General features: G+C 48.2%; 2 protein-coding genes across 12 annotated transcripts in view; one reads left to right on the top strand and one right to left on the bottom strand.

Annotated features, from left to right (window-relative positions):
* Ppfibp2 (PPFIB scaffold protein 2) overlaps positions 1-2644 on the top strand; it is a 145462-nt gene extending 142818 nt beyond the window's left edge. For 5 of the 8 annotated variants that reach the window (XM_026415015.2, XM_026415013.2, XM_026415014.2 and 2 more), the window contains 2 exons: positions 489-554; positions 1692-2636. In XM_026415015.2, the coding sequence (XP_026270800.1) occupies positions 489-554; positions 1692-1763 (138 nt within the window). In that variant the 3' untranslated portion in view covers positions 1764-2636. Of the gene's footprint in view, positions 1-488; positions 555-1691 lie in introns of all 8 variants that reach the window. The other 3 variants (XM_026415011.2, XM_026415016.2, XM_026415010.2) reach the window with 2 other exon arrangements.
* A 134-nt stretch (positions 2645-2778) lies between these two features.
* Cyb5r2 (cytochrome b5 reductase 2) lies at positions 2779-12508 on the bottom strand. Of its 4 annotated transcripts, none has more exons than XM_026415023.2 (8): positions 11738-12222; positions 11471-11543; positions 9001-9107; positions 8567-8696; positions 8031-8114; positions 7259-7344; positions 5812-5911; positions 2779-4963 (listed from the first exon to the last, which is right to left on the bottom strand). In XM_026415023.2, exons 1-8 carry the CDS (start codon positions 11921-11923, stop codon positions 4791-4793), a joined length of 939 nt encoding a protein of 312 aa, XP_026270808.1. In that variant the 5' UTR covers positions 11924-12222; the 3' UTR covers positions 2779-4790. The 4 variants fall into 4 exon arrangements, with proteins under 4 accessions (XP_026270808.1, XP_026270809.1, XP_026270807.1 ...); XM_026415024.2 differs by adding an exon at positions 12383-12508 and having other exon boundaries at positions 4879-5911; positions 11738-11881; XM_026415022.2 differs by having other exon boundaries at positions 4879-5911.
* Positions 12509-12753: the final 245 nt, after the last annotated feature.

The raw sequence follows: 12753 nt of genomic DNA on the forward strand, positions 1-12753 counted from the left end.
GGGAGGGGAGGGGAGGAAGGCTCCTCAGTAGGGAGGAGGCAGCAGCTTCCTGAAGATGTCCATCTACACTGGGGCATCGGTATCTGGCATCCTGTTGGTACCTGGAAATTGTCATTCTATCCAGCATCCTAAAGGCCTCCTATTCTCTTCTCCTGGAATTATCTGGAACAGTGAACATGTGCAGCAGAGCTGCTTCTCACAGGCTATACCTGCGCCCTGCTTCTCCGTGCCCTAAATGCTGATGTGACATGTGGCCTCATGAAAGTGTGTGCATGCAGTGTGGGACATTGGACACCTTTCCTCAGCAACAGAAGCAGCACGTACCCCAGCACTTGCCACTTCTCAAGGCTTGGCACACTCCTTGCCCAACCCTCCAGGGAAGCATGCTCTGGAGAAGCCAGGCCTGAGCAGGATGGACATTGCATGCCATCTCTGCAAGTTACAAGCTGCATCTGTGTGTCCTGACCAGGCTGCTGCCCATTTTACAGATGGCGCCTTCCGAAGGCACTGTGACGCAGATAGGGCTCCTCTCCCAAGACATTCATCGCCTTACGGTAGGACTCAGACCCTCACCCCCCACCCCAACACAACACAGTAGGGCTGGTGCTTGGTGGGCTGCTGTTCAAGGATAAGGGAGAGTAAAGGATTGTGCTGGGCCCTGAGGCCACAGCCTAAGCCTGAGTCAGCCCAGAAAGGCAGAAAGCAGCCTAGGGGCCTCCTGCATTGACTGATTGCTAGGCCTTGAGTCACTAATGGGCATCTGAAAGCTCACAGACCTTTAGCTATAGCCAGGTAAGACATACTAGGTCTATGGTTCTCTTCCCCACCTCAGAGCTGGTGAAGAAACTTAGATGTTCAGCAGCCCTAAACCACCTGTGTAGTCAGCCCAGAGCCCAGCCCTCACCTCTGGCCTACTGGACATGGTTCTTTCCTCTCTGGACATGAGACACATGCATTTCCCATCATCATGGACATCACAGGCAAGCTAGCATATACTGCCATATATCCAAGAGAACAAATCAGATCACGTGGAGGCAGGCAGCTCAGTCTCAGGGGAAGAGGAGCAGCTTTGGAGAAAGGCAGATTCATCTGCTTTTTACCTTAGGTGTATTGTTCCCTATCTGAGCTTTGGCTTAGTTACCTGTATTTCCCATTTTGTAAGGGTTATAGGCAGATAAGAGCTGGCAGTAAAATGGCCAGTTACAGAGCACAAATTGTCTTTGAGGCCCCATGCCTTCCAGATGTTTTAGTTTCTTTATAGCCCATCCCTGAGCCTGGTAGCTATAGTGTCTATAAACACTGAGTCCCCTGTCACTGTACTTTGCTTGCTGATCTACTGAGGCATGTTTAGAAGACTCTAAGGGCAAGGCAGGAGTCTTCTGGATCCAAGCAGGTCTCTTCTCGTTTCTTGGCTCATACATCACAATGGATCTATCCAACCTTGCCCTATCATCTCTAATAGGCCTTTTGTGGCCTTGAAATAGCAAGTTTACCTCTAAGATGAGCAGTTTTTTTTTTTTTTACCTTAATAGTACTGTTTATTCTGACCCAATGTTCAGGGTCCCTGGGATACCAGGAACTTACAGACATCTGTCAGACCATACCCAGTGCCCCCTCTGCTCCCTATGTAGCTGTTGTAGGGAAGCCTTGGCCAAAACTATTAAACTTCTCCTTTGGCTATGTCGTTTCAGACTCTTTTGAGCCAGGACCAGCTGCTGAATGACTCTTGCCTGGCTGCCCCCAACTCTGATGACTGGAGATGACATTCTTCATGGCCAAGAGCCCAGAGAGGCACATGTGGGGCCCTAAGTCTTTGCCTCAATGGGGAGCTGGCACATAGCCATCTGTACTATGCAGATGGAGCTGGTGGGACATCTCAGATGTGGGTGCTGACAAGCAAAGCAGAATGGTGGGACAGGTGTCCAGGAGGTGGCCCCCATGTTCCTAAGTGTTTTCAACTGTGCTGTGTTCTTTACTGAAGCCTTTCTATCTTTTGTACTTTTATACATGGACTACAGACCACTTTGTGGGGAGTGCAATGAGATATCAGTGCATGGACTCAATGGCTCATGCTGTTCCTGGTGACAGCTGGGAGGCTCTTACACCAAAGGGGAAGAACTGTTAGTCATAAATCCTCTGCTGGAAAAAAAAAAAGAAAGGAAAGGAAAAAAAGTGTTCTGAATGTTCTATAGTGATTGAGTGGGGTGAAAGGACTATGGGAGTTCTCTCTGGGCTGCTTCACAGGAGCATCTTTTCCATTCACAGAAATCTGGCTGAGGAGGGTATTCAGGGCAAGAGCTGTGGGACTTCTCTCCTGCTGCCCTGGCTGCCCTCCATCCTCACCCATATTCAGTGGGGATCTTCTGGGCCTCCCAGTGTCTGCACAGAGGAGTCCCCAACACACACACACACACACACACACACACACACACACACACACACTCCCTCATCTCATCCTGACACAGAGTGTACCAATCTCTGAGGCCTTTCCCTCATTGTCCTCAAGCGGAATGTCTGCTTAAATAGCTCCCCCCAGTGGAAAGCTTCTGCACACCCTAAACTCATTTCTACTGGAACTCATCATCTTCCCAAACAAGCTGTGCCCTTTCTAATGTGTCCCATTTCAGAGAGCTGCCACTAAGCCCCAGTCAGTGTCCCCACCCCAACCAGCCCCTTCCTCCCTCCCACCCCCATGCTCTAGTTTCAACCTCATCTCTCATCTAATTGTTGCAGCTGGTCTTCTTAATTCCTCATCATTCCAGTTGGTCCCCTCCAGACATTTCTCTACCCCATCCCCATGATGACCTCCCAAAACACTGTTTTAATCCTGTCATTGTTCAGAACTCCTCAGTTAAATTACCACAGATGAGCATCCCAGGCCCTTCTCCATTATCAGCCATTCTGAACCCACTGTTGAGTCTTCCTTCCCTCCAGGACTTGCTTAATCCTTTCCCTCCCTGTGGTATCCATTTTTCTCCCAGTCCCCTTCATGAAGCCAAATGTTGCCTGTCAAGGACGAGCACAGATACTACCTCTATGTCCCTTAGGAAGCTTTTACTCTTATATGGGTAAGCCCAGTCCTGACCTCAAATTGCTTCTTGATCAGGTTCCTGCTGACCAGCATCCTTAATCTCTACACTAGATGCCAGCAGCACCTTTCTTCTAGTTGTGAAACCAAAATGTCTCCATATTTTGTCAAATGTTCCCACAGTAGAGGAGGGACAAAACCCCCCATTTGAGAACCACTGGGCTAAAGAATGAATCAGAGAAGGGAGGTGCAGGAAATAAAAAAATCTAATGAGGTCAGCAGGAGCCCAATCAAGAAAGATCTTGCAAACTAGGCCCCTGGAATATGTCATAGAGACAGAGGAGTGGCCAGGGTGGGTAATAGAGTACAAGTAGAGCAGGATTTAAAGTAGGTAGGTAACAAGCATGGTCAGATCTGCAATTAGAGCAAAACCTGAGGTCAGGATCTTATGGTAAAGTACCCAGCAAAAGTGTCATTCCCTGAGCAGGAGATTCCCAGAAGACATGCTGAATGGGTAGGTAGATGAAGCCTGGCCAGCCCTTCCCTTCAGACCTCCCACAGGCCTTCTGTGAGACCATTCCACTGTATGGCCACCTGTGGGCAAGACAGCTGTACTGCAGAGAGTTCCCTGGAGCTGCATTCATCTTCTGTGCTCCTTCTGCCCTTCCTATTGTCCTGCATACACATATACAGTGGGTAACAAATCCAGTGGTACCAAGGTCAATACTGCTTCCATTGTGTCAGTTTTTGTGAAAAGAGGAATAACTTGGAATAAAACTGACCCATTTTTTAAAGTCAGCTGTGCTACCTACTGGCTGCACACTTAGTGGGAACACTTAATTTCGTAACCTGTTTCCTCATCTGCAACTTGGAGAACAAAATCCCCTCAAGATCTCTGGCCTACTCAAATAATAGCAGCAACATGTTGTCCTGGTCCTGGACAGCAGATGGCAATAATAGTCCCTTGTATCATTAGGGGTTAGTGATAGGATTTAAGGCAGAGCTTCTGGAATCTTCATGCAAGTTGAGAAACAGAAGTTATGTATGTAACCATCTCTACCCTTGCCCCATGCCAGGTCAGAGCTTAACACCTGGAGTATTCTCAAAAAATAATCCATTCCATGCCTCTGTTGTGCCCAAAGTAGGGAGTCTGGAAGGAGTTCCCAGAGCCTACTTACTCTGGGATTTATTGCCCTAATGTGTGTGCCTTTAATCCCATTCCCACTTCAAGGTGTCCCAGAAGAGAAGGAAGAGAGAATTATGGAGGGTGCCTGAGACTTTGTAGGCCTGACCTTAAAAGCAGCACACTCTAAAGAGAGGTTCAAGAGAGATTATTGGGAGTTACTGTGATCCTACTTGGATTCTGCTGGAATTCTGTTGTGACACTATTGCAGTTCTGACCCCCTTAGGGACATATAGAAGCCAACTCTCAAGCAGGGCAGACAAGGCCCAGTGGGTCTCTCACAGAACCATACTTCATGTGTTATCTGCTGACTACTTAAGTTTATTTTACTATGGAGACAGATAACCATAACAGAGCTCTTTCCAGCCTCCAAGGCAGGAGGTCTCAGAAGTCACTTTGTCTCCAGCCTCTTGAACACTTCTTCTTAGACCCCATATTCAAAAGGGGAATGCCAGTGTGGGGGCCCAAGGGTGCATAGAGATGCACCTTCAAAAACATCCCAGTTTAATATGGAGAAGTTGAACTCACTCTGAAATAGAGGAAAGGGTCCCAGGAAATTTTCTAGGAGTAAAGGAGATACTAGTAGGTGAAAATCATATCCTTGGTATAACCCAGCTTCTCCAGGTTGGGATGAGCCGCTGTCTGGATCAAGGCTGGTGGGCCACAAACCAGGATGAGTGTGGTTTTCCCAGGGGGTGGGAGGTGCTGCTTGATCATGTCAGCAGTCACAAAGCCTGAGCTGTACTTCCAGCCTGAAATGAAGCACAGCAGGAAAGAGTCACGGGGTAGCAGGCTAAGCACCCCCATGCTAGGCTTCTGCCCTCCCTCCTTTCAGCTAAGTAGACCAGGCTGCTCTACAAAGGCTTAGAAGTCTGTACTGCAGCTCCCTGTAATAAGCCCAAGAAGAGGATAAGGGGACAGAATTTACCCCATATTCCAGGCCTGGCTGGGACTCAGAGGCCCCTGCTGATGACTGACTTCTGTGAGCACTGAGGAGGGTGAAGGACTCCATGATGAGGTGTACTAGAGTATAGTGAGTCAGGATATGAGCTGGAGCTGTCAGGGCGTGGTATGAAATAGTGTGGGGTTTGTGGAGTTGGGCAGCGCCCTCTGCTGGGTAGTGAGCCATATGACAAGACAGGTAGTGTGTGAGACATGCCACACAGGGTACATTGTGCATGATGGTTGCTGGGGTGCTGGCTGAGGCTTAGCATATGACAACTGCTGTCCAAATGAGATGGATGGGGAGGGCTGCAGTGGCCATGAGCAATGACGTGACTGGTGAAAAGACCAGTGGCCACATCAGCTGCAGTGTGTGTGATGACTGTGGTATTGAGAGTAGCCCTGGGGCTCCGTGTTCCTTTTGATGTTCAGTACAATTCATAGAGTGCTCCTGAGATACTGGACACATGCCTTTTGTCACCATTACAAGCAGGCCATCCAAATCCTATCTCCCTCAACACTTGCATTTCCCATATGGATCCCGAGCCCAAAGCCAAATGCTCAAACTCAATCCTCAAAAACAAAATAAGAGGCCAGTTCTTGAGGTGGATCAAAGCCTGGAGCTGACCCACAGTGAGGGAAGCAACAGGGTTCATACCAAGGGGAGGCCTGTCCAGGGTGTACCACAGTTTGAACTGGTTTAGGTGAGTCTTGGCAATTTCTTCCAGCTCCTTTCTCATCAAGATATCCTCCTCTGTCTAGAAAAGAAGGAACATTATAAAAGACCCTCCAGGGACAGCTTGTATGTCCTCCCACACACTCCTGCCCAAGCTGCCACCACCCTTGCTTGAGTGTATGCAGTAGACTACCAGGATAAACAAGGGTTCTGCTGCTCCTACAGAGCAAACCCATCCTCTCATGGAAGGAGCTGCTGGGATGGTGACATTCCCCACAATGCAGCAGTAACTGCTGCTAAAAGAGACTGTGGCTGTACAGGCTGGGTGGCTTCACTTGGAAGTCCCCATCCCACCTCCTATATTCACATTAGGCACCAGGAATGGAAGAACCAACTAGAACAAGCTCACTATAGGCTCAGGTCTTCTGCAAGAAAGTAGGGACTAAGAAGTCATTCAGGAGACACCACCAAAGAACTACAAAAGAAAACAGACTGGAGCCTCATGTGGGAAAGGAACCAAAGTCACTTGTCACGGGCTCAGAGTACACAGAAGGTATGGATCATAAAACTCTTCAAGACTCTTGTCTCAGTTTTCCACTCAGTTTTTCACTTCTGAATCTAGAAGTCATCAGGCATTTAGCATTAATAACTGAAAACTGGAAAAAATGTAGATTTAGTAAATTTAATCCAAACTTGACACAGACTATGATGAAAATATTCATAGAATTTTTTGTCTTTCCATTTTTTTTGGGGGGGGGGACGCATAGCACATACTGGGGTTAAACCCAGCCTTGCTTTTCCACTGAGCCACATTCCTAGCCCTTTAAAATTGTTCTCCTTTTTAATTTTTATTCTGAGTCAGGGTCTTGCTAGGTTGCTTGGGGCCTGGCTAAATTGCTGAGGCTAGCCTGGAACTTGCAATCCTGCCTCAGCTTCCTGAGTCACTGGGATTCTAGGCATGCACCACTGTGCCCAGCTCATAAAGAGTTTTAAGGGGAACAAAATGCCTATGTGGTAATGCTAAGTGAAAACAATATACACACACATGCACACCACACACAGAAATATATAGCACATAAAAAGAATAAGTAAAAATATATGTTTTCTCTATTTTTTTTCCAAATTTCCACTGACAGCATCTATGATTTTGTACTCAGAAAATCAGAAATATGTATCAAGGAAGGAAGAAATATGTATCAAGGAGATATGGATGCTACAGCATTGGCTGGGATGACAGAAAAGTTAAACAAAAACAAGCAGTAAAAGGAGCCTGGACTCGGCTTCTCCAGCTGCCCACTAAGCCCTCCCACAGCCACAGGCACCCAAGCAGCACGCGCTTGGTCAGTGGGGAGGAATGAATGCAGAGCCCCAGATCAGCGAACATTCCATTCTCCAGCTGCAAGCTCAGGGCTGACTCTGCAGAACTGACCTGGTTGGCAAAGATGAGGGACATCCTGGTCTTGTCCATGGGGTTCTTGGTGATGTGGCGAATGAGCTGCAGCATGGGCGTAATGCCTGGAACACAGTTAGTGGGCAGGCAGAACAGCTTCTCCTGTCTCCTGGCCTGCAGTAGCTTAGCAGTTTCCCTTAGCCCTGATATCTTTTCACTTCTGTCCCCAAACTCAAAGTGGGGAACAGTCCTTCATTTTATTGTCCCTTTCAAATGCAACAGTAATTCAAAAGCCCTTTTTCAGTTTCATATGGCAAGATGGAAAGAGCATTCTGAGCTCTTAAGTATACTCATTTGCAAAACAGAATTAGTACCTTAATTAATACCTTAATTAATAAGTAAATGTGATGCTTTTTAAAATGCCTATGATGGCACCTGGCACACTGTATGTCTCCATGTTTATTCTCTTCAGTCCGTTATTCATTCCCAAGGGTTGGGAGAATTGGGCTTGGAATGAGTCTAGAAACTGTTGGGAGACCAGGGGCAGTCCAGTCGGCCCCACCTGGCCACATAGCCTCCACATGGCCCTGGATTTCCATGTAAGATTCTTTGTGGCCCTGGACAGCCTCCACATTGGTTCAGAGGAGCAGGGCACACAGGGCCAGGTTCAAGACCTATGCTAATTCCATATTCCCACCACCATGGCTATAGAAAGAATCTCTTGTGCCATGCCTTCTCCAATAACTCCAAAGTCAAAGTCAGAATTATCTTAGGGCTCACCTTCTGGATGACACCCCCAGAAACCTCTTACCTGTGCCCCCAGCAATCATTCCCAAGTGACAGACCAGTTTTTTCTCAGGCATGCTCGTTTTGTACTGTCTGATTGCAAGGTTTCCTGGAAACACAGAGAATGCTTCTAATTTATGCAGCTCTTGTCTGGGAGCCTGCAAAAGATTACTGACTTTCCTTAGGATTCCCAGGAAGCAAGTCCATCTAAGGGACTTGCCAGAGAAGCAGGCCATGATACCAGCCCCATAAGGCAGGAAGAGCCTGGGCCTCCTCAGGGAACCTCTGGGCCTTCTCTTCTGAGGCAAAAGGCAAGCTGAAGCTAATATGGAACCTCACAAAGCACTCTCACCCAGTGTAGCAAATGAAATAGAACAAATCAGCCTGGATTCCACCCATCATCCATTTTCAGTGTTATGTCTCAGGTACTGAGTTGGAGATACAGTGAAGACACACCGCATGAAGATTAGGACCTTGTGAGGTAGGTATATGGATGACAATAAAACCAGTGCAAGAATCTCCTTTCTCCCAGCTGGAGATTTAGTGTGATTACCCCAGTACCTTGCCCTTGGTAAAATAGGCGCCCCGTTGGTCCTCGAAAAAGGATAGTGTCCCCAATTTTCATTTTCTCCAAATACTGAGTCATCTTCCCCCCTTCAGGATAATGAGGGTGTACATTTTTGAAGTAGATCTGAAAAACAAGGCAACCTGATTTTCACATGCTCAGATCTATGGCCCTAGATGCACACAATTAGAAAATGCATCTGCTACAGAAAGCCACACAGGGAAAATGACCCACTCCCACAATTGCTATGGGCAATACCTAAAGACTGCACTCGGTTTACTATAGCTCCATTGTTAAATGACACTGCTGGAAAGTCCTGCTTGGGGCATGAGCAACCTCACAGAAAAAGTACTGCCCTCTACCCTGACACCCACAGTAAACAGCTGCACATGGATTTTTTTTAATCTTTATAATCATTTATATAATTTACCTTTATAATTAAGTCCACAAAGCCTTTGTCATCATCACTTGAGACAGGTGTGTATGCCCTGATCACGAAATCATTATCAATTCTGGCCATGAGATGGACATAGTTACCTACAGAAGAGGCACCAAATATTAGCCTGAGCATGGCCAGCCTAAGGAGGACCTGGGAATCCCAGAAAGGACTATGCTTCAGTGAAGGAGCAAATGCTACAGCAAGATGTAAAGAGGGGACAAGTGGGGAAGGAGCTCAAATCCAGGATCCCAGGAGAGGCCTCTTTACCTGTCTGGATTTTAGTCTCTTCATCTGTAAAATGGGGATGATGGGCTTGGGGTTGTGGCTTAGTGCTAAAACACTTGCCTAGCATGTGCAAGGCTCTGGGTTGGACCCATTAACACCTCCACCCACCACACACACATACACAAGTGGGGGTGATGATATACCTGTTCAGATGTGATCATAATTTAAGTAATTTGTAGAGGAAGAGAAGCTAACTGAAATTGGAGGGTGAATTTTGCTTCCAAATAAAAATGTTATCTTTACAAACTCATTTCTTCCTGAACTGGATGTACCACTGGGGTCTGTGAATAAGTCACAGCTACCCCATCTGTATCCTAGTGCCTGGCACAGAACAGGCCTGGGATTCATAGACACTGCAGGGCCCCAGTATCTGGACACCTATGGACCAAATAAAGCAACACCACTGTGTCTTTCTGACCTGTGGCTCCACTGAGGGACAGCAATAAAATTCTGAACCATGAAATTCTGCCCCTCCAGAGTGGAATTCATCACACTCGTATGACACTGAGACTAAGCCCAGTATCAGATGATATGTTGGGCTGCTCAGACTTCTGTTGAATCTAAACTGGAGACTCCAGTGACCATGGCAATTAGTGCTGAGGGTAAAAGTTGCTACCAAGAGGCACTAACACTAGAGGCAAGAAAAGAATACATGTCAGTTTCTGAGGAAGTAGAAACTGGTTTTCCCAGGACATTAGACAACACACTATGGATACATACAGAAAAATGGAGACTTTAGAGTAGAGATAGAGGCTCTGTCTCGGGGTAGGGAAAAGACGGTAGGGAGGAGGAAAGGTGGTGGAGTGGAACAGTCAAGAAGCCAGTCCTTGAAATTGTTTCTGGAGCATAAACCAGAGTCTTTGAGGAGGCCCTGAGGTCTGAGGTGTAAGCACACTTGATGACTGACTATGGTGTGGCCGGGTACCAGGGATACTCAGGCACACAGGCCTGGAGCAGCCTCCTTCTGAGAGCTCACTTGATACTGGGAATCTGGAAAGGCTGTTCAGATGCAGCTAACCTGGGCTTGGTCTAGCAGCATCCCCAGACAACTTGGGGCTGACCCACTGGTCCCTTGGGCCCTATCTCTAACTAGCTTAATTTCAGCTAAGTTGAGAAGCATCAGCAATATCCTGTGTCCTCATATCAAATTCTCCCAGAACTCACTAAAATTACCCTGATCCCACTAACTGCACAGCTTCCACCAGGACCAAGGAAATTTTATTTCTCCAAAGTTTTTCATTCTTTTACTCTTTCTACAAACAGGACTGTTGACAGGCTAGTCAGAGGGCTGGAAGGCAGCAGGACATGGCACTGTCATGCACAGAGAAGGAATTAGGGAGCATCAAGGAGGCTGATGGGCCAGTCTAGCTGCCTAGTGTATAATTTTATTCCCTATAGAATTGAGGTTAAGGTTTTCTCTTGTTCATATGAGACGAGTAGGCTGAGGATTAGGATATCTAACAGGAAGTAAGACGCACAAGTAGTTTATACAAAGTTTCTCTGGATCCCTAGGCCCTGAAGTTTTCCACCTTACAGACTGACTCAGCTGTCTAGAGGTGTTACAGATTGAAAACAGGGTAACTTGGAACTCTAAGACTGCTAGGACTGATATCACAACAGTTCCTGCTTGTGTAGATCTGGGGACCCTATAGAAAATCCACAGTGAGGGGAAGGTACCTGCCTACCCCCACATTCTGAGCATTCTCCTAACTGCAGAGGAACATCAGTTCCTCCTTTCCCTCCTATGTGCACAATGCTTTGCAGTTTCTGAATTTTCATATCTGTCAATCACCTTACCCTCACTATAATGTAAATGAAGCAGGCAGGCAGGGCCTGGGAAATCCCAATTCATAGACTGAAGATCAGAAAGGTTGAGAAACTTGGTTAACGATGCCCATCAAAGAACCTTCCAAGGAGCCTTCAATGAGATCTTAGATCTTCTGTCTCTAGCATCATCTCTTTTTCAATGCTTATTAAGATACCACTTTTAGTTAGCCCAAATGGAATAATGAAGAATGATCCCAAGCCCATTTTCTTCTCCCTGAGCCCATATGGTTCAGGAAGAGTATCAGGGAAACCTCGTACCTCAGGAGGTTGGAAACCTGTGCTTCTGATAGGAACAGAGTACCTAACCCTCAAAGGCTGAGCCCTGGAGATGACACCAAACCCCACTCACCTACAGGAAGCCCTAAGACATGCTCTGGAGAGGGCAATCCAAAGCGGAACCGGCGGGTGTTGTGGTTGATTTTCTAGTAAAAAAAAAAACAAAACAGAGGCAGGCTTTATCAGCTCTAGAACTCTTGCTGGGAAGCTCAAATTCCTGGGAAAAGAGCTCCACTGGCCCATGATATGACTCCACCCCACTTTCCCATCCAATATTCCCCACCACTTCTGTCTCCTGTCTTTCACCCAACCAAGGGGAGGGGTTGGGCTGATCCACTACCTCTTTCTCAATCAAAGGCAATGGGTACTTGGCATCAGGGTCCTGTAAGGTGATAGGATCTCTCTTCCTGGAGTTCATGTTCTTCAGGGCAAACACAAGCACTGTAACCCCAATGACCGCAAGGGCCAGCAGCAGGGAAGGGTCCTGGCAGACACAATGTGAACAGTACATCTCAGGTCTTACCATCGCTGAGCAGCACAGTGCTCAGACACAGCATCCTCCCAATCACAGTGTCCTCCCCACAGGAGGAAGCAGGCTACACTAACAAAAAGCAGGTTGAGCTTCTGTGTACCAGAAGGTAGGGAGGGGGTCAGCTGCAGATACTGGTGGGAAAATGCTACTATCTCCAGGGCCCTCCTGCTCATCTGCCTCATCCTGGCTACAGCCAAGAATGCAAACTTTGGGAGTCCTCCTCCACTTGGGGTGGTTATGACATTACCTGTAATATGCAACACGGAATGAAAGCCCAAGCCCCCAGGACAGAACCAGAGAGAGGGGTGGCTGCCTCCCAAGGTGGTTACAGCTGAGAGCAGGGCACTCCCCTTTTGGTCTGGTGAGGGTGTAGGAGTGAAGTAGCTCTAACCAGGGGATGTTCCACGACTTTGGGCACCCTCCAGGACAGGCAAAGGAGGCCTGGGCACTCACCTGCTAGAGGCTTGGCGGGCCTCCCCGCAACCGCCCTCAACTCTGCCACCGCGCCCGGCACGCAAGGCCAGCCTGTTCATTTCTCCACCCAAGCCTGGCCCGACCGGATTCGGTAAAGGTCGTTCGGCTTCTCCCACCCGATGCCCCGCCCGCACCCCGCCCGCACCCCGCCTTCTGGGAATGCGCCGCCCGCCCAGCCCAGCGCTCCCGCCCTGCGCGGCGCTGCCTGCGGCCTCCGCGGCCTCTGTCCCGCCTCCCGCCCCCGCTTGGGTCGGTCCCTCGTCAGGGCCGGTGGCTCTCCGCGCCTCCCGCCTCTTCCCGCCCTGCCGTCCCGCGGAACCCACCCGGAATGAGACGCCCAACATGTTAAC

This window comes from Urocitellus parryii, chromosome 4 (assembly GCF_045843805.1).
Source record: "Urocitellus parryii isolate mUroPar1 chromosome 4, mUroPar1.hap1, whole genome shotgun sequence".
Classification (NCBI taxonomy): Eukaryota; Metazoa; Chordata; class Mammalia; order Rodentia; family Sciuridae; genus Urocitellus; species Urocitellus parryii.

What these genes read in the sequence shown, in the direction of transcription:
- Cyb5r2 (XM_026415022.2), bottom strand. Translation starts at nt 11,923, where the DNA reads ATGGTAAGACCTGAGATGTACTGTTCACATTGTGTCTGCCAGGACCCT. An exon ending in TGCCTTTGATTGAGAAAGAG is followed by an intron (nt 11,544 to 11,737) that starts GTAGTGGATCAG and finishes TTTTTTTACTAG; the next exon opens with AAAATCAACCACAACACCCG. An exon ending in AATGATTGCTGGGGGCACAG is followed by an intron (nt 7,345 to 8,030) that starts GTAAGAGGTTTC and finishes ACTGTGTTCCAG; the next exon opens with GCATTACGCCCATGCTGCAG.